At 41.0% G+C, this 21,940-nt stretch overlaps 1 protein-coding gene across 33 annotated transcripts in view; it reads right to left on the bottom strand.

The window, feature by feature from the left end:
• The window catches only part of Magi1 (membrane associated guanylate kinase, WW and PDZ domain containing 1), a 630,113-nt gene that overhangs the window by 68,638 nt on the left and 539,535 nt on the right, over positions 1 to 21,940 (bottom strand). For all 33 annotated transcript variants that reach the window (XM_031382634.1, XM_031382665.1, XM_031382643.1 and 30 more), the window contains 5 exons: positions 16,318 to 16,375; positions 12,879 to 12,994; positions 10,467 to 10,559; positions 3,183 to 3,365; positions 1,352 to 1,972 (listed from right to left, as the gene is read on the bottom strand). In XM_031382634.1, the coding sequence (XP_031238494.1) occupies positions 1,352 to 1,972; positions 3,183 to 3,365; positions 10,467 to 10,559; positions 12,879 to 12,994; positions 16,318 to 16,375 (1,071 nt within the window). The remainder of the gene's footprint in view (positions 1 to 1,351; positions 1,973 to 3,182; positions 3,366 to 10,466; positions 10,560 to 12,878; positions 12,995 to 16,317; positions 16,376 to 21,940) is intronic.

A 21,940-nucleotide genomic window follows, 5' to 3' on the forward strand; every position in this document is an offset into this window, starting at 1 on the left:
ATAACAACGATCAAAGGAGAGGTGCATAAATGTATATAAATGTATGAGAACACTGTGATGCCCTTAGATATACTGAGTGTTTTGCCAAATTAGACTGTATAATGTTTGTTGTTGTTTTTAGTTTAGTTTTGTTTAGTTTTTTAAAATTTTAGACAGGTCCTTGCTATGTAGCTCTGACTGTCCTAGAACTCACTATGCAGATCAGGCTGGCCTTGAACTCAGGGAGATACACATACCTCTGCCTCTCAAGTGCTGGGATCAAAGGTATAGGTTAGAAGAATACTTAAACCAACTCAACAGTTGTGCTGTATTTCGGATTTCCTCCTATGACCGGAATCACTTTGTTCATACAAAACCCAGCTTCAAGTGAGCACTTTTGTTGCAAGGAAACCACACTTGATAATGGAGGATCTGTTTTCCAAAGGCTCAAATTTGTTATATGTGGCATGTCACACTGAGGGGGATCAGCAGAGGCAATCTTGGGTCTCCCATGAACAACAATCAGCTACAATGAGTTACAAGTTCAAATACCAGGAGTGAGACATTTCAGTACTGAGTACTTCTTCATGTGAAATCCTGGGAGAGCTGCTGAGCAAGAAGCGTGGCGGCTTAGGCAAGGAGAAAGAAAGGAGGAGGAAACTTAATGTCAAGACTAAGAGGATGTGAGTTCTATAGGATTACTCTAAAAGGCGTCAGGTGTTCTTAACACTAGGCCTAGGATGTATCTGTAGTTAGTTCAGACAATGGGATAGACAAATTCCTAGGGAGAAATTTTGAGAAGTTGGGCCAGAGAAGCACTGCAGTGGGAAAAGGACATTCCAGGCAGACGGGAGGGAAACAGAAAGGTCCTGAGGCAGGAGAGGACAAAGCCATCAGCACTAAATAAATTCCAGTGGAAGCAGCAGACCAGGAAGAACAGAAGCTGAGAAAGGGAACCCAGGAGGACATTTTTCAGCCTGTGAAGGCTAGGGAGAGACAGGAGTCTTACAAGAGAATTCTTGGTTTTGAGACAAGTCTTACTTCTTTTTAAAAGGCACAGTGATTTGTTTTACAGATCATTCTAATTCTGCGTGTACGATATTGAAACTTTATGGCGAAGCATGCTCAAAGCAACCCAAAGACATTTTTGAAAGTATTTTCAAATACGTAAGTGAACGTGACCTAGGTTGGAGATGTAGTCTGGGTGCACAGCACTAGCCTAGCATGCTGAAGGCCCTGTGTTCAATTTCTAGCATCTCAGAAAAAAAAGAAAGAAAGAAAGAAAAAGAAAACACCTCAAATTGTTGAAGGCTAGTAAGCTAAGCAATGCACTTCAGAGTTCAAAAGCAAAGAACAAAGTCAGTGTACACACCTCCTCGCTGCACCAACAGCGTGACCTCACTTCCCTTCGGACACTCAATCAGCATATCCACGACTTGATTGTGTGTCAGGGCCTGCACGTTCTTCTTATTCACCTCCACGATAAGATCCCCTTCTTTGAGGCCTCTGCAGCGCGGACTGTCAACAATCTGTTTCACTCTTTGGCCACCCCCACCGGGACTATCTGCAATCGTAAAGCCAAATCCCATTGGCCCTTTGACTATGTGGACAGTTATGAGCTCTGGCTGGGTAGCTATGGAGGAAGCCAAGGAGACTGTGTCGTTGGGATAACCGTGAGGACTGTTGGAAGCCACGTCCGCCGGGCTGCTTGGCCTGGCATCCTTCATGCTGCTGGCTTGGCCTGTTTTACTACTGTGGCTCGCTGGTGAATCATAGGTCTCTTGTCCATTTACAATAATTGGTTCTTTGTCCAAAATGGCCACCGAGGTCACTAGGCTTGTATTAGGGTCATCCGGGTCAAAAGGCAATGGGTAACCTCTGCAGAGTTCAAGGTCCACACTGGCACCAATGGGAATGGACTGGAATATTTTCACAACTTGAGCATGTGTGTGTCCCAAAACACAGGTATCATTCACACTGACAATTACATCCCCTGTAGAAAGGAGAAAGTTTGGAGGTCAAAAGACAGCACCAAAAAAAAAAAAAAAAAAAAAAAAAAAAAAAAAAAAAAAAAAGTTGCTACAATAACATTCTTCTGATGTTCACACCGTGCACCCCAAGACATTCATTGGACACACACAGGAAGAAGCATTCTTACATTAGGTCAATGTATTTTCTGGTGCCTGCTCCACCCCCACTGTTTCATTCAATGTCATATTGCAGGCATGGAAAAACTAACATTTCACTCCCACCCTCATTTAGGATTGCCCTTAAAAATTACAAGGTAAGTCAGTAAGAGAAAAGCATATATGTTCATCTAAGTTGAGTTTAAAACCAGAAACCCACAGAAGTGGATGCACACTGACGATGCTTAAGTTCCTAGCTTGTCTTAGTTCCTGGCTGCTTCTCTACTTCACCACTCTTGCCCTGCCCATGTGCCCTTGTCAAGTTCTCATAGCCTTCTCTGTGCTCACTCCAGCACGTGCTGAACATCATATCTGGGCTGCTGTTCACTTTTGAGGGCCCCGTGTCACGTACAACCCATTCTTCATATTTAGTTCATATTTAGACAGTTTCAGAGTCAAGGTTTCATTATGTAGCCCAGGCTGGCCTCCGATTTGTGATCTTTTTGCCGCAGCTCTCTGAGGGCCACTGTACCTGGTTTTAAACTCTTCTTGAATGACCTTATATGCTTCCCTCTTATGGACCTCTCTTTTGTAATGGCTAAGACCCATTGGAAACCCTAATGAGCGTGGAAGAGCAATTGTTAGTTCTTCTGTGACTTCCATATGAAGTAGAAGGAGACAGGGTGAGGATGGGGACTGTGAAAGGCAAAAGCAGACTGCAGGTTTGAACCATTAATAAAGTTTTCTTGTAGCATCTAGTGCCATGTCTGGTAAATGACAATAGAATAACCACTGAAAAAACACTGGGGTTCTAAGTTTAGAATTCATTTACTCAAATGGATTGACATTGTTAGTAAACTACTACTTTACTATATGCACACCTAACAGGTCCCTAAGGTCAAAGTACTTTCAAAGGTTTTCATCTGCTCTGAGGAAGGGTTTCTTCTTAAGAGAGGGATCTAGCTCATTGCTGGGTGTTTAAAGGACACGTATAAAGAATCATGGTGCTGTCTGCTCTTGTTTCAATATGGCCAGAGGCCTCACCACATGGAACATGCTGGGACCATGTGGACTCACCTGTCTCCATCTTGCCATCCAGTGCAGCAGGACCATCCAGGACGAGGCTCTTGATCTGCAGGAACTCATCAGGCTCGTCCCCTCCAACCACCGTGAAGCCAAAGCCTCGACTGCTTTTCCGTAGCTTTGTGTGAATGAACTTGCCTTTCAACTCAGAAGGGTTTCTTGTAAAAAAAGGTTTGCCTGGTTTAGATTAGAAAGAGGAAAAGATAAGGAAATTCATCATGAGTAAGCCTGAACTAAGGATGCTGTGAGACAATAAGGAGACAGCTGTTCAAGCACATGGATTGAGGCCTGTAGATATAGATGGGACTCTCGAGGCTCAAAGAGATGGCTCAGTAATTAAGGACACTTGTTGCTCTTGCAGGGGACCAATGTTTGGCTTCCAGCACCATGTAAGGTAGCTCACACAATGGCTATAACTCCAGCTCCAGGGAATCTGACACAATCTTCTGTTCCCTATGGTCACCTGCACATACATGACATACATACACATACACACATAAATAACTTCTAAAGATTCTTCTCTTAATTGTAGGAGTGAGGGTGCTTCTGTACACCCTGTTTAGGAGGTGAGCAGCATAGTCATATTGACATACATAGAAGATATTATTCTTTCAAGACAGGGTTTCACATAGCCCAGGGTAGCCTCAACCTCTTATACAAAGAAGACTGCACTCTGGATCCTCCACACCCCAAGAGCTAGGAGTACAGGAGTGCCTTGCAGGAAGCCCACCTGGTGCTTTGGCATGTTAGGGATTTTCCCACCTACAGGTCTATCTCAGGCACACCATCGTTCAGGTCCAAAAGAAAAGAGGACAAAACAAAACAAAACAAGCCCCCCAGTCTCAGTCATGTGACACTCTCCCCGAATTGCAGCCGATGAGGAGGTTCCAAAGTTATCGTGCTGCAAAAGCCTCCTTAAAGAAAGCAGATGGTCTTTGCTTTGTGCCATGATTTTCTTTTCTATTTTGGAGTGTTTACTATAATGTGCTACTATAGACATGGCTATTATGTATAGGGCTAACTAGCAGAAACTAGAATTTTAAAGCAGAAACTTTAATTTTTAGTCAAATGGAAGGCTCAAAGTAAAAAAAAATCATGGATAATACCAGGAAGTACATAATGGTCACAAAGTGTAAGGTGATGAAAATGTTATCACTATTTTGAAAATTCAAGGTCATTACTTCAAATGGAATTCCAAAGTCATCTGACGTGTATTATTTAGTTGCAGCTTTTAACATATTGAGTAATAGTGAACATGTATTCATTGCTAAGGTTTATTGCTTTTAAACAACAAAACAAAACAAAATAAAATTCCCTTAGGAAATTTGGTTTAGAACATTAAGAAAGAACAAAAACAAATTAAAAAAAGCAAACACATTAGCCAAAGCAAACCTCTTAAACTAAACTAGTTACGAACAAGATGCACACAGCTTCAAATTCTTACTTCTACTGAAGTTTCTCTGTCTTAAAGCATGCATATATGTTTGGGTGCATGCTTCTTTATGTATAGGTTGCACGTGTGCATATGTAGATGAATATAGAGGCCAGAAGACAACCTCAGGTCTCATCTTCAGAAACGCTGTCATGTCTTTTGAGACAGTCTCTCATTGGCCTGGACTCAACAATTACTTTAGGCTGGCTAGGCACATAGCTTCAGGGATACCCCGCCTCTGCCTTGCCAGGGCTGACAGGAGAAGTGCATATCCCTATGCCTAGCATTTTCATGTGGGCTCTGGGGACCACACTGGGGGCCTCATGCTTATGGGATGAGCACTTAGCTATGTGAGCTATAATTCAAGATCTGTTCTAAAGATAAATAAAATTAAGGGTGGTTGAAAAGTCATAGAGAACCATATTTTATAAGCTTACTTAACACCACATATGTAATATCTATATGTATATGTGTATATACATATATACATACAAACATATAGCTTAAACAGAATTATACCACATAGGGTGATAATCCCCAGGGATATGCCAAGAGATACATGCTCCTCACATGAGCCATAGAAGAACAAACTACAGTTCCAGGCACAGGAAATCCCTCCACCCAAAAACTATATAGGCTATTGGCACTGACCTTGACTGACTCCCAGAATTTTAAGGTAGGTCTCTATCACTGAAGACAGCACACACTTTAGTCACAGAACCTGAAAGAACTGAGCTGGGACTGACTTGAAAGGGCCAGCCTTCCCTAAAGACTATCTCTTAAAAGTATCTGAAGATGCTATGCAAGCTGCCAAGGGAGAACGATAATCAATAATCCTACCTAGCTATAAAGTCTATGAGCCTCGGCAATGACTAGCCTAGCAAGATATCCTCACTGCTGCAATAGTGGCACTTTCATCTTATGGATAACCAACAGCTGTCTGTCGGGACTACCCATTCAATAGAAGGGAATCCATGCCTACTACTATAAAGCTTTGGCTGATTAGATCACAGGCCCAGGAGGAGAACCTACTACTGCTATATTCCTAAACCAATGTAGTTTCTAACGATATGCTAAATACTTATCCTTGTGTCTATAGATAAGTAAAGTTCCTTCCATTAATCAAGAATACTTCTTTTAGTCACAGATGGACACTATCACATTATCTGGTCGAAATGCAGAGAATAAATGATCTTGGGACTATAACACAACATTTATACGTAAGGCTCAGTGCACATCATGGAAGAGGAAAGGAAAGATCTTAAGAGCCAGAGGGCCTAGATCCGTGATGCTGGGTAGTGTCTTGTAGATATGACAGAAAATTGCACTGCAACTATATGGTTGCCTAAACAAGGCCTGCACACTGACGACACCAGCCAAAACATGGAAATATGGATGGATGAAATTCTGACAGGTCCACCTCTAGAATTACAGGCCATCAATGGCTGCAGAGAGGAAATCAGTTTTCTTCAGGTGCAAGTCCCCTGATAGGCTATCTAGTCCCAAGATGTCAGTCTTCAACACATATACACCCTAGTGACACTAAATGGACTCGTAGGTTATATCTAAGTGTGTGTGTGTTCATACATGTAATGAAAGGAGAATAGGTCATGGATTTAGGAAGAAGTTGGGGCATAGGAGAAAATGAAGAGGGACAAAGTGGAGTGGATGGAAATGATATAAATACAGTACTGAGAGGTTGGGGGGACTCTCCAGAATGCACCAGAGACCTGGGAGGTGAGAGAATCTCAGGAATCAAAGACTCCTTAGATGAAATGCCTGACAGTAGGGAGAGGAAACTTACAGAGCCTACCTCCAGTAGGAAGACAGGGCATCAAGTGAGGGGTGGGGTTGCCACCCCACAATCACATCTCTGACCCATAATTGTTCCTGTCTGAAAGAATTACAGGGATGGAAATGGAGAAGAGCCTGAGGAAGAGAAGGTCCAGCAACAGGCCCAAGTGGGATCCAGCTCAAGAGGAGGTCCCAAGGCCTTACACTATTACTGAGGCTATGGAGCACTCACAAAAAGGAGCCTATAATGACTGCCCTCTGAAAGACCCAACAAGCAGCTGAAAGAGTCAGATGTGGGGCTGGTGAGATGGCTCAGTGGGTAAGAGCACTGACTGCTCTTCTGAAGGTCCTGAGTTCAAATCCCAGCAACCACATGGTGGCTTACAACCACCCACCTATAACCGCTGTCTGAAGACAGCTATAGTGTACTTATGTATAATAATAAATCTTTAAAAAAAAAAAAGAGTCAGATGCAGATATTTGCACCCACCCAATGGACAGAAACAGCTGAGTCCTGTTGTTGAATTAGGAAAGGCTGAAAGAAGCTGAAGAGAATGGCGATCCTATAGGAGGATCAGCAGTTTCAATTAATCTGGACCCCCGAGATCTCTCAAACACTGGACCACCAAACAGACAGCATACACCAGCTTATATGAGGCCCCCAACACACATATAGTAGAGGATTTCTGGGTCTGTGTTCATTCAGAGATGATGCGCCTAACCTTCAAGAGACTGGAGGCCCCAGGGAGATTAGAGGTCAGGTGGGGTGGGGGGTGGGGACTTCCACATGGAGACAGGGGGCTTGGGGAGGAGGTGTGGGATGTGGAGCAGTTAGAGGGTGGATTGGGGGGAATGGAATATGGAGTGTAAAAAATAAATTAATTTATAAAATAAAAAAATTCAAATAAATAAAGGATGGATGGATAGATAGATAGATAGATAGATAGATAGATAGATAGATAGTAGTAGCATTTCAGAACTAAACCACAAAGTTGTGTTCAGGGCTCCCCTAAGTCCTTCTCTACATCAAAGAGGCTCATTGGAATTCCTAGGGTTATCCCAAGCAGTAGCCATTTGCCTCTTTCCTAATTTCATTTCCTATGTTCTGCCCTTGTTACAACTGCCTCATCTTATCTGTCTGTCTGTCTGTCTGTCTACCTACTTACCTATCTATTTTTTTTTTTTTTTAAAAAGGAGGAAAAAGAAGTTGCCATGCACCTCTGCACTTAGCAGCCTTGGCACCCAGTTAGGAAAGTTATTTTTGGTTAGCTATAACTAAAAGGCTTTAAAAGGTCTCTGGGCACACACACAAATTTTAATTGCATATTTTTAAAAGTCTCTGGCTCTTACAGAAAAGGCTGTTTCAAACTGGCTGGAGTTAGAGGTCTGCTCAGAAACCTCCTCTCCAGTGCAGTCCAAGGATTATTGGAAACTCAACAAACAGCAGCCCTGTAACTATCGCTAAACAGAGGCAAGACGTAGCAGGGCTTGGCAGGCACAGTCATCTGCCAAGGTGTGAGGAGAAGGATGGCACCTCCAGTGAAGACTTCTGGGAGACAGCTCCTAAGCCAACTCTTAGGTAAGACATCGAAGACAGGGAGAATGGCCTTGGGGCTATAGAAGCCAAGTGGCCTAGGCCTTACAGAGGAAGCTGACAAGAGTTTAAAGAGCTTGAAGCGAACACATTCTAGTTATGCAGAGACATCAACAGCTACCGACTGAGACACTGAGACTACATTATTGAAATGTACAATGCTGCTCCGATGTTTCCAGCCCCGTTTCCTGCTTTGGTTTTGCCTTTAGAACGGACTGCTTTAACACAGTCCGTATCACCGACTGGCTTGATTTCCTGTTTTCCTGTGCCTGTGCTGAAGGAGAATTGTGCACGCACTAAACTCACTAGAACGTAAGCTCCATGGAGCCTCATTTGCAGATTCAGGGCTTAGAGTCTGAGTGCTGTCTGCTATGTATGAGGTGCTCTAGCTCTTTCTGTTGAACGAATGAATGACTGAGGAAAGGCACAATGAACAGATTCAACAGGACAGGAAGAATGCTGAGAAGTGACCAGGTATAGGCACCTTTTACTTCTATTATAGGCGAAATTAGAAGACATGAATATGCACTACATGGCTTATTTGAATTTTAACAATAGACACAGCATTTTATTATGTTTTAGGTATGGGTGGGTCATGAGTTAAGGTATGTTGGGAATTTTCTCACACAAGCAGCAGGGATTTGATGTTCTTGGTTGTAGCTCTGTGGTGTTGAGCCTCTCACTTCCTGGGGCAGTTGTAAGACCTGGCTGTGTATCTGTAAACTCATCTGAATGGCTGCTAAACATGCATTTGTTTTAGTTCTCACCTATGCCCAAAAGATGACTATCTTCTGGATTGGGTTCAAAGCTCTGCCCTTGAACTACCCTTCAACATTCTCTGCCAGGCCAGAATTTCTCTAACTCTGGTGCTTGAATTCTCTAGGCTGGCAGCTATCCACCATCCCTTACTGCATTGTTGGTAATATTGTGTATTTACACTGACCTACACAGCAGGAACTACACCATATAAGTAGATAGCAAAGCCTTGAAAAGAGGCTAGCGGCCAAAGAAATTCCATCTTTAATTTTTGCAGTTGTTATAAGCTTAGACCTAAGTGACAATATGTAGCCAGTGACACTGTACTAACAGTAGAACTTAGCTCATGCAATAAAGTGCCCCACAAAAAGTAGGATGATAAAAAGTTATGAGCCAGAACTTAAACTATTTCTTATGACAATGAGCATTTGTATATAGGCTCTACCACGTGTGGCCAGCCATTAGATCTCTTTTTTGCTGGAGTGTTGCACGTCTAAAGACAGACAGAGATGGTACCAACTTACCATAATAATTATTAAGAGTAATGAAATTGGATAATGCATGTGAAAGGCTCAGAGGGAGACTCTCGCATGTAGTAAGATACAATAAATCAGTTATAGACAGATGGGGGATGGAGTACAACAGGAAGAGGAAACTGCAGAAAGCCCTCCCCAAACTGAATGTGAAAGCCTGAGAGTTTGCTGAAGAACACATCTACAAAATGACCAGGTGCTGGGGAGGAAAGTCAGAGGAGAATTCAGTTTAGAAATTAACCAGTAATCCAAGGTAGCAAAATGGCTTCTTCTTGATCTACTACCAAAACTAGTTACTGTTTAAAACTAAGAAGTGTAACTTTATAGTCATGAACACTGAAGTCTAAGTTAAAGTTTACTATAGACCCAGCTTAGAGAATGAAACAGGATGTAATGTACTCCTTTGTTATCAATTATACTCCAAAGATTCGGAGGTCTTTGGGATTAGGTCTGAGGGACGAGGGTCAATACGAGGGCGACACTGCGGGCTGGCTCTAAGATAGCTGGTTCCACAGAGAGTCAGTGGGCCTAGACTTTTTCAGCACGCTGCCAGGTTCAACAAAACCTAAGAAGAAAAAACGGCCAAAAGGTTGGGAGTGCGGCTCAGTGGCTGAGCACTCGCCTGGAGCACCAGGGACTCGGCATTGTGATGCTTGCCTTTAAGATCAGCACAGAGCAGGATCTCTTGTGAGTTTGAGGCCAGCCTAGTCTATACAACTAGTTCCAAATCCATCCAGAGCTATATAGTGAGAACATGCTATAAAACAAGGCAAGATAAGACAAAACAAAACAAAACAAAACAAAAACAGGAGGGAAACTCTTGAGATGAAGTATACAGACAAATGCCAAGTATAGTCTCAGATGCTTTAAGTACATGGTACGCCTAGGACGTGTACCTTTCAATCTTTAATATATTTCACCTCTAAGACAATTCTTTTTAAGAACATGAGCTAATGAACATATGTGTGTGTATGTACATACAGACACAGTTTCAATAATACTGTAATTTTATACATATCAAAGGATTTTACCTAAATGGAAATGAACAAAATACACACACACACACACACACACACACACACACACACACACACAAAATCAATGTAATGAAGAAATTAATAGTGATACCCTAACGTGAAAACTATGATGCAATCAAAAGCCCACATTACCCTGAAGTGGAGCTTCCCTGGCTGGCTCCGGATTGCTCTGGGGATGGGAAGGAGCAACAGGAGGCATAACAGATGCATGATCTTCCGTCCACTCTAGTGGAAAGAAAAAAGGCAGTTTCATGATATGTCTCTGAACAGCCAAGCCACTTACCTTCTTAGTAATAGTCAGGCCAATGAACCCATAGTAGGTGGTGTGGTGGTTTGGATATGTTTGGCCTAGGGAGTGGCACTATTAAGAGGGGTCGTCGCCTTGTTGAAGGAAGTGTGTCACTGTGGGGGTGGGCAAAGAGAGCTTCCTCCTATCCTCCTGAGGATGCCAGTCTTCTCCTGATTGCCTTCAAATCAAGATGTAGTTCTTAAGCACCAAGCCTGCCTGAAAGATGCCATGTTTCCAGCCATGATGAAAATGGACTGAACCTCTGAAACTGGAAGCCAGCCCCAATTAAATGTTGTCCTTTATAAGAGTTCCCTTGTTCACATTGTCTTTCACAGCAATGGAAACCATAACTAAGTCTGTGAGCAAACACAGCAGCCAACTGACCTCCCTCAGTGGTAAGGTCAGTGAGATCTCTCTCTCATGTTAAAGAAATATCACACAACTGGTAAAAATCTGACTTTAAAGGTTTTTAGTGAAAACAAATTTTGGTTTTCTTTTCTTTTCTTTTTTTTAAGGTATGGATTCACTTGAAGGTAGCCATATGAGAATCTTCTTAAGGCTCAATGAGGGGTGGGCTGGTCTGCTCAGCCTACCTGTCTTGCCTGGTGAGTTGGATGAAAATACATGCCATTATTTTGCTGAGGCACTAACGTCTGTTGTTTCTGAAACCCAAAGGGAAGCCACTGACAGAACCCAGTAGCACCTTGCAGTAAGTGACCTTTAAGATGTGACCTTCCCTTATAGCTAACACATTCAGCTGGATGCATCCACAGCTCAAACCACATTTGCTGGGACTATTATCTTTAAAAATGGTTTTAAAAATATTTTAAAAAGTTATCCTTAAATTAAAAAGGAAATGAAGCCAGAGAACTTTTCAGCCGGTAAGTAGGGGTAGCAGGTGGTAAAGCCTGGTTTACCAGTTAAACTGGGTTCAATGTCTGCTTTGTAGAAGTACATGCCATAAACACTCTTCATTCATTTATTTATTTACTACTTATTTATTTGGACTTTTATTGAGACAGGGTATCTCTGTGTAGCTCTGGCTGTCCTAGAACTTATTATGTAAACCATGCTGGCCTTTCACATTTATAAAAGGTTAAAATTGAATATTTTTGACACATGGAAATTATGAGATTCAAATTAGTGTTCATGAATAAAGTTTTATTGACACACAGAATTGCCTATATTGATATATTATCTGTATCTGTTGTTATACTGTAAAGGTGAGTAGTTATTACAAGAACTATGTCTCATTAGTGCTAAAACATTCGTGATATGGACATTGATAGAAACATTTGGCAACTCCTATACTCTTGATTATGTTCAAGGACTCAGTGCTTGGGTAGCTACTTGGTGTGCTGAGGTCCTGAGTACAATTTCCAGCACCATACACACTTAAAATATGTATATTAAAACATAGTATATAAATAAATTAAATATATATTATACATATATGAAAGTTGTGGGAACAAAAGTATTATAGTTCATATTCACATAATTGATATTATACTTAGATGGTATAAAGCCTACCATTGAAAGTTTTTAATAAAAAAATTAGGAAAACCCTAAATAGTAATAAGTGGATGGTTACATATTAGTAGAAACACTCATTAAATAACACATCTTTTAGCCATTAAAATTATGAGTCGGCTAATAAACATTCAAGCAGGTTCAAGAAATAAAAAGTAAGAAAAAAAAAGTTGCTCAAGTAAAATATATTTACTCACAAATTTATTCTTGTTTTTGATATTTGTGATTTTTATTTACTAGAAAAATTCTACACAGCCCCTAAGAATGGGATGGGCGAGCACTGGAAGATTTAATGTCCGCCCCCACTTCCTGGGTTACTTTTATTTCTCTAACGAATATGAATTTGTAACTTCCCAGAAGCACTCAGGACCTACCAGCTCAGATCCTCTGTGCAGGGTTTCTAATATGAAAAAGGAGCCATGTGCCCAGAAACTCTGCTTAAGTGTTAGACAGGCGTCACCATGCAAAAGCTGCAGGGGCCCAAATACCCTCACCCTTGGACAGCTCTGCAGGTTAAATCCCATCTAAAGCAAGGCAGAGTTCTAAGCGCTATGCAGGGGCGCCCCCTTCTGCAGTGTGCTGGGGTGTGCTGCCAGGAGGAGGGGTGGCTAGAGGAGGAGAAAGAGTCTACCATCGAGGCCAGCTCTGACCACACGGGGGTGTCAGTGCCTAGGCTTTGCCCCACATTCCCAGCTCAGAGAAATGCCTCCAGCAAAGAAGCCAACCTTCTGGCTGTGGTGGCTGAGGCTGCTGCTGCTGCTGCTGTTGCTGCTGTTCAAGCTGCTTCTTCCTTTTGGCTTCTAGGACCGGGTTTTCATATTGCGTCTTCCTGTTGATGTGGCTGGAAAGAAAGGAAAGCAGCTGTCAGGGAGGAAATACTCATTCTAGCGGGGAAAGGCAAGGCGACTACTTGGAATGGAGCTCAGCAGAGGGTCCGGAGTGGATATCCAGATAGGAAGACATAAACACAGCTCCCACCCTGGCTGTAGGTGCAGTGAGACCTAGGGTGTGGTTGGAATGCATCTTACTAGAAATTCCTAGCAAATGTCTTGAGGCAAATAGCTTTCTTATTCACACAGCAGAAAGTCCTTGTTGACAGGGAATGTGTTCCCAGAGCCCCAGTGAATACTGGAGCCCAGGAGAGCATCCAGTCCTATATGAACTATGGTTTTCCCTCTGCATCTGTACGAACCTATGACCAAGTTTAATTTACAAAACAAGCACAGCCACAGACCAACAGCAACAATTCACCATAGCCCTCAGTAGTTTCCACATAGGATTAATTTCCTTAGCCACTGAAAGGAACTTCTGCCTGCCTCTTCAGCAAGTTCCAATTGCCCATGCCACGACCTGGGTGCTCTGGGTCTATCATGAAGTTAAATAAGGGACACTTGAACACAGTGTATGACTCTGTGATAGCTCACCTTGTAACTGAGATGGCCACCAAGTGATTGACAGGCAGTGTATAAAGCACAAATGTGCTGAATGAAGGGTGCTTTGTGGCCTAATCTTCAAGGAGCAGGAAAGAAAGAGACCTTACTGTGCCCTGAATGACACCCAACTTGAAACTTAAATTTTCTTTCTTTCTTTCTTTCTTTCTTTCTTTCTTTCTTTCTTTCTTTCTTTCTTTCTTTCTTTTCTTTCTTTCTTTCTTTCTTTCTTCCTTTCTTCCTTTCCTTCTTTCTTCCTTCCTTCCTTCCTTTCTTCCTTCCTTCCTTTCTTCCTCTTTCTCTCTCTTTCTTTCTTTCTTTTCTTCCTTCCTTCCTTTCTTTTTTTTTTAAATATTTATTTTTTTATTATATGTAAGTACATTGTAGCTGTCTTCAGACACTCCAGAAGAGGGCGCCAGATCTCATTACGGATGGTTGTGAACCACCATGTGGTTGCTGGGATTTGAACTCAGGACCTTAGGAAGAGCAGTCGGTGCTCTTAACTGCTGAGCCATCTCTCCAGCCCTTATTTATTTATTTCTAAAGTTTTCCATGCCATTTTTTTTTTCAAACAACAACTAACCTTGAGTATGTGAACCATGTGAGTGGGACACAACAGCATTTCATGGGGGTGAGGGAAATATACCTCTGTGTAGTTCTCTTTGCCTGACATTACTAACTAGCATGCTCACTCAGCTATGGTTGCTTTTGAATTCAAGGCCTTGAGCCAGTGACTGCCCATATTCAAAGCTATCACCTGAGTAGAGAAGTACTTAAATTCACCAAAGAAGTATACTCTGAATTACTAAGAATTAAGAGACAACTGGAGCTGGGATGTTGTCTGTGGTCTACAATGGCAAAACTCTTGAATGGCTTTACATAGCAAGGTGTGTAGAAGTCTAAGGGTGAAGTCAAAAGGACTCCACTAACATCTGTCAATTATGGCAACCTAATGACCAAGAGGAAAGACCAAATTTACAGCCTGCAGGCAAAGATACTCCAAAGATAGTCAAACTAAGTGAATGCAATGTGTTTAAAGTGGCAAAGACCTAGACATTTTTGGTGACTCTGTCACTAATAAGTCCAGGCAAGCACATGTACCCACACTCACCTCACCCTCACAACACATATCAATACACACCCATCATCAACATGGGTGTTTCTGTGTGATGGTCTTATTTATTTTGTATTTATGCTAAGTATAAATACATGTATATACAGGTGGTTTCACATATACACATATGTATATGTACATATACATACACATGTACATATACATACTCCTTAAATCAAAACAACAGTTCATTAGAAGTTTGGGGGCATACCTATTATACTATTATTTAAAACTTTAAATATTGCTTTTGAAAATGAGGCTTTTTTTTAAAAGATAGCTTAACAAATAGGATGGACAGATTATCTTTAATTCTTATTAAAAGGATATTTGCTTCTTTGTTCCTTTAGACAATTTCATTTTAAGAAATTGCCTACCACTAACATGTCCTGTGGATCAGGCATGAAAAGACACAGAGATGCAGACCTAGTAAGTTATGTCTTCCCACTTCGGGACCTGGTTTCTTCTCTGTTAATAGTGGTACCCAGCTGCATCCTTTCTTACTAAATGCACAAGCTAGCTAAGTACCAATGCAAGCCTGGCCTTACCTGGCAGAAGTCTCTCTGTTCATCAGTATAAAAGATCTTCAGAGCTCACAAAGGAAATGTACTTTATGAGGGTCAATAATTTGCTTGTATTTGATGTTGAAATTTCTCCCTGTTCTGTAGAGGGGAATCAGGCCTTGTACTATTCAAGGGCATTCACTATGCTGAACTCCTATAACTGCTTTACAAGAAGATGCTGGCACCTTATTATGGCCTGGCATTTTTACATAATATGCTCCTATTATAGGGGCATTATACAAGTGACTTTTTATCGCCAGCAACACGAGAATGAGAAAGGAGGCCTCTTATCTTCACCGTGGCCGGAAAGATAATGATGACACAAAATTCACATGGCATTTACCCTGTTCAAAGGAACTGTTTCAGTACTCTCTCACTTTCCTCAAAGGAAAAGCTGTGATGTATGTTGATGCTGATGATGTTTTCAGTATCCTACCTCTTGGTTACTGTTAAAGTTTCCTTTCAGCATCCTGCTAGTCGATGGCTTTAGTAAAATGGCAAAGTACATGTCCAGTGCTAGAATAAAGTCCGTAGTAAAGAGAGCACACTAAGGGCTGAGGCCAGGAGGGACAGATATCAGGCCCTGCATCTTATCCCAGTTTTCTGTTTCCTTCTTGCTCTTGGCAAAATTTCATAAATTATTAAGATTCGTCTAACCCTTTCAGAATGGCAGAGTGGATAAATAAGTAATTGCTGTGAAGTTCAGACCTCGGCATAAAAATAAGAGCAGTCAGGCTGCTCTGAAGCAGCACAAGCTCTTGGTTGTCTTTAATCGGCTCTCCTCTGGCCTGGTCTCCACTACCACTCACTGAGCACCTGTCTCGCACACTGGGTCTCGGTGATTCGGAAGTTAACAAAAGCCACGTGTACTGACTTCCTTTCTGAATTTCTTCAGGCTTGGTGAATATTTACGTATTCACTAAACTCTTCCTACTATTTTCACTATAAAATTATTAATACCATTTTTGAACCTTGCAACAATGCTAAGATGTATTTCATATAATATATACAATGGCCCAGGAGTGCAAAAGCTCTATGTGGATTATCCACGGGCACTTACTCTACATAGTAGACACCATAGACAGGGTCTTCAATCTTTTCCCAGCCAGCAGGCAACTCTGAAAAACAAGAGAACATTAGCACAAGAAGAGCTGACTCAGGAACTCGGTCACTGAGTCAACGGAGCGCAATGCATTCAGATCTCTTGAACACAATTAAAACTGTGTATTCTAACACAAAGAAGCATGAACTATTTTTACTTTGTTCTGTGTACTTTTCCTACATGAAAAATGACTTTATCTACTGGTACTTTACTTAAGAAAATAAAACAATAAAATGCAGTCCTAGCTGCCTTCATCATCAGCCAAGTATTGAATTAGATTTTAATAGAATTACTTAAAACTTTCTCTACCACCTAGTTCTTCCTTTAAGTGTTTATACTTTTCTCATTCTGGAACACATAAAAATTACTTTCTTTTCATTTTCAACTCAGTGGTCTTATTTTGCTTTCCTTGAAAGAAAATTCAGCCTGCATCTTATCCAAATACGATTCATAGTTCCTAATGAAGACACTACTAAATGAATTGAAATGGCAGGCCGAGCTGGGTGTTTGAAGTACACACACACACACACACTGTCACTGCACTCTTACATGTGTGTCAGTTTGTCTTTCCAGAACTTTACTTATGAAAGATGATGCAAGATAGTTCATCGCTGTGTGCAAATATTCTTTGGTATGTCCCCCTAGTAGGTGGAATACAGACCAGCCTTCACTAGGTAGGCCAGGCTGGTTTCACACTTGTTCTGGTCTTCACTGCTGGAGCCCTGGGACTGCCAGTATGTACCCCCACACACACCTCTCTATGTGTATCTTTTAAATGTGGGGGTGGAATGGCACCAGGCAAATAGTGAACTCTGCCTCCCGAGGTTTCAAACCAAAGTCAGAAACTCCTAAGTAGGTTCCCGAGTTCTGGTAGATGAATCTATTACAGCAGGTCCTGTTGCACTGGAGGGTTTTCCTAACAGAAGGAAGAACCTAGGCTGCATCTGTGTCATCAGGCAGCCCTTTCAGGCAGGGCAACAATTACTCAACTTGACTTTTAGAGCTCTCGGGATCTGTGTAGGTAAGGCAAGCCTGGGGAATGCTATCCTCCACAGTGAATCATTATTCCTAGAAATCACTAGTCACAGAGTGTGAGCCGAGCACCACAATGCTAGAGATATTGCTTACTTTGAACCAGCTTTATTTTTCAATTCAAAGAATCATGCAGTTCCTACTTAATTTTGAGATGATAATACAACCACACATTCCCTTATCTCTTACCCCTCCCTGCTCTTTCAAATTCACAGCCTCTTTTTAAAAATTAATTGCTGTTACATGCACACATGTATATGTATATTCATGCATGTTCCTAAATATAACCTGTTCAATCTGTATAATGTTATTTGTATGCGTGCTTACAGGGTTGACCATTTGACACCAAGTAACCAATTGGTGTGCTCTTCCATAGAAAGCATTCCTTAGTTACCTAAGTACTTTGTATAGAGCTGAGGCCTCATGGGCCCTACCTTGCATCCATGTTGGCAATGACTGTTTTCCTTGTTCAGCTCATGTTTAGGCAGTTCATATTAGTGAGACTTTAATGGGTGTAGCTTCTGACATTCCTAGGAGACAGTTTTACAGCCAAGGCATAGTCTCACAGGAGTCTTGACCTTCTGGCTCTTAGAATCTTTCTGTTCCTCTTCCACAATCTTCCCTGAGCTGTAGGTGGAGGATTTGATTTATAGATGTCTCCAATGGGACTAGGGCCACTTTGATTGGTTGTGATCTTCTATAAAGGTCTCCATCTGTTGCAACAATTAGCTTCCTTGAAGAGGGATGAGGATTTGGTTTGTGAGAATTTGGAGCTAGGAGCTCTAGTGAGAGAGCACACATGACATTTGATTTGCTGGGTCTAGGGTGCCTCACACTATGTGATTCCCTACTAGTTTTACCCATTTACCTGCAGACTTCATGATCTGCATTTCATAGTGTGTTTATACTACATGTTTATTATTCTTTCACAGGGCATTTAGGTGCTCTCCAATGCCTACTTATTATGACTGGCATAGCAATGAACATGGCTGGGCCAGTGTCTGTAGGGTAAGATGCCTTGAGTCCTTAGGGCGTATGCCAAAGAATGGTATAGGTAGCTCATATGGTAGATTTGTTTTTAGCTTTTTTGGGAATTCTCCACACTGATTTCCAAAGTGGCTACACCAGTTTGCAGTCCCACCAACAGCGAGTAAGGGTTCTCTTTCCCCCTTAAGCCCTCCAGCACTTCTTGTTAGCTGTTTGGTGAACAGCTGACATTCTGACAGAGGTAAGATGACATCTCAAAGTTGGATCAATTTGCATTTCCAGTTGCTAGGAACGATGAACATTTTAAAGATTTTTCTTAGCTTCTTTTTCCTCTTCTTTTGAGAACTGTCTGTTCAGTCCTAGGCTTTATTTTTGAATGGGGGTATTTGTTTTTTTTAGTTCTTATAAATAATCTGGATTTTAAGTCTCTCTGATTTGTATCTAGAAAAAAAATTCTCTCCCATACTGTGGTTTTCCTATTCACCCAGCTGATTGTTTCTTTAGCTGTGGAAAGCATTTTAGTTTTAGGAAGTCCCACGTATCAATTGTTGGCTTTTTCTTGGGTGAATGGAGTCCTTTTCAGAAAGTCCATGTTTTACAGCTATACCATAATGTCTCTCAGATATGTATCTTGCAAAAATTATCTAGTGGTATCAGTGTTTCTGGTTTCATGTTTAGGTTTTGATCCATTTTGAGTTAGTTTCTCTGCAAGGTGATAGGTACAAGTCTATTTTCATCCTTCTGTGCAGGCACATCCACTTTTCCCAGTAGCATTTGTTGAAAATGTTTTCTTTTCTCCAGCTAATGTTTTAGGCATGTCTGTCAATTACTAAGTAGCTGAAGTTATGTGTACTCATGTCTGGGTCTTCAATTTTGTTCATTTGGTCTACATGTCTGGTTTTATGCTAGCACCATATTCCTTTTATTCTACAATGTTGGAGTATATCTTAAGACTTGGTGTGGTAATCTATCTAGCATTGTTCTTGTTCAGGATTGTTTTGGTTATATGAGGTCTGTTGTGCTACCATATAAATTTTAAGACTTTTGTTTCTATTTCTGTGAATAATAAGATGAGGATTTTCATTTTGATAGTATTGAAACTGTGAACAGCTTTTGGTAAAATGACTATTTTCACAAGATTAAATCTACCAATCCATGAGCATGGACTGTCTATCCATTTTTTAGTGTCTTTCTTTAGAGGTTTAAAGTTTTCATTGCTGAAGTCCTTCTTCTCTGCGATCAGGCTTATCCCGAGATATTTTATTTTCTTTGAGGTTACTGTGAATGGGAGTGTGTCGATGATTTCACTCTCAGCATGCGTGTTGGTGATGTATTGATTTGTGCAAATCGATTCTATATCCTGTCACACTGCTCAATTTGTTCCTCATTTCTAGAACTTTTCTGGCAGAATCTTGGGACAATCTGTAATTCATGGTGTTAACACCATCTGCAAATAGGAGCACTTTGACTTCTTCTTTACCTACCTGCATCCCTTTAATTCCCTTTTTTCTATTCTTTTTTTTTTTTTTTTTTTTTTTTTTTTTTTTTTTTGGTTTTTCGAGACAGGGTTTCTCTGTGTAGCCCTGGCTGTCCTGGAACACACTCTGTAGACCAGTTTTCTATTCTTAATGGCTCCAGCTAGTGTGGATGCATCTTTGTTTCATTCCAGAGCACAGTAGAACTGTTTCAAGCTCTTCTCAGCTTAGAATAATTCTGGTGGAGGGCTTCTCATAAATAGCTTTTATTATTTTGAGGTAAGTTCCCTCTCATCTCACATTCTCTAGAATTTTCAGCATGAAGGATCATCCATGATCACAAAAATATCACATGATTTTTGTAGTTTATCATTTTTTGACTTGTGTATGTTTATCCCTTTCTGCATTTTAGGGATAGGACAAACTTAGTAATGATATATAATATTTTTGATCAAAGGCTTTATTCTATTTGCAAGTAGTTTATTGAACATATCTAGAGATATTAGCCTGTGATTTTCTTTTTTGTTGTTTTTGTTTTCACCTAATTTTGGTATTAGAGTAATACTGGCTTCCCCAGAGTCTGGAAGCTTGCCTCCAGCCCCCCTCACCACCCCCGCCTCTCTCTCTTCTTCCCTCCCTCCCTCTCTTAAAATAGACTAAGGAGGATTGGCTGGGGATCTTCTCTGAATGGGTGGTAGAATTCTGTGAATCCACCTGGCCCCGGCTTTTTATTACTATCTCAAGCTCCTCATTAAGTTATAGTTCTCTTTAGGTTGCTCAGGTCTTCCTGGTTTAATTTTGGTGATTTGGCTGAATCTAGAAATTCGTCCATTTCTTTTAGGTTTTCGAGGTTAATGGAGTACAGGTTTTTAAAGTGTTCCCTTGTAAAACTGAATTTCTTTGATGTCTATTGTAATGTTTTTCCTGTTTGCTTCTGATCTGTTAGCTTGGCTCCTCTCTCCCTCTCTTTTTTCTTTTGGTCACATTTGTTTTATCTTCTAAAGAATCAGCTCTTAGATTTATTGATTCTTTGTATTATTTCTATTTCAGTAATGCTTGCTTTTATTATTGTTTTTGCTGTTAACTGGTGTCTTAGTCGGGGTTTCTATTCCTGCACAACATCATGACCATGAAGCAAGTTGGGGAGGAAAGGGTTTTTTTAGCTTACACTTCCACATTGCTGTTGATCACTAGAGGAAGTCAGGACTGGAACTCAAGCAGGTCAGGAAGCAGGAGCTGATGCAGAGACCATGGTTCTTTACTGGCTTGCTTCCCCTGGCTTGCTCAGCCTGCTCTCTTATAGAACCCAAGACTTCCAGCCCAGGGATGGCATCACCCACAAGGGGCCCTACCCCTCTTGATCACTAATTGAGAAAATGCCCACAGCTGGATCTCATGGAGGCACTTCCCCAACTGAAACTCCCTTCTCTGTGATAACTGAGTCAATTGACACACAAAACCAGCCAGTACAACTGGGTTTGGATTTGGGTTGCTTTTGTGTTTTCAAAATTTTTGAGTAGCTTGACTAAGCCTTTTGTTTGTGCTAGTCTTCATTTCTTTAATAGGCACTAGGAGCTAAAAATTTTGCCACTAGTATTGCTTTCAGTGTGTCCCAGAAGTTTTGTCGTATTTTCATTTTCTATCAGTTGAAGGAAAAAGTTTTTTCTTGATTTCTTCTTTGACACAATCATTCTTCAGAAATGAATTGTTGAATCTCCATGGGTTTGTGTACTTACTAGAGATTGCTGTCCATTTAAAAATTTTATTGCCATTACCTTGTGATCACATGGAATGTGTGGACTGATTTCAATCTTTCTGACTTGTAAAGATTTGTTTAGTGTCACAGGATGTGGTATATTTTAGAAAACCTTCTGTGTGTTACCTAATCAAATGTATATTCATTGGTGTTGAAGAGGAGCAAATGTGTAGAAAACCATGACGTCCATTTGGTGTGTGCTATCAATAAATTCTAATGTACGTATGTATGTTGTTTGTTTGTGTGTGTATTTATGTATATATCTATGCCTTTCTGTTTGAGTGACCCATCTAGTGTAGAAACTGGGATACCGAAATCACCTAGCATTGTG

The sequence above is a fragment of the Mastomys coucha genome, unplaced genomic scaffold, assembly GCF_008632895.1.
Source record: "Mastomys coucha isolate ucsf_1 unplaced genomic scaffold, UCSF_Mcou_1 pScaffold20, whole genome shotgun sequence".
Classification (NCBI taxonomy): domain Eukaryota; kingdom Metazoa; phylum Chordata; class Mammalia; order Rodentia; family Muridae; genus Mastomys; species Mastomys coucha.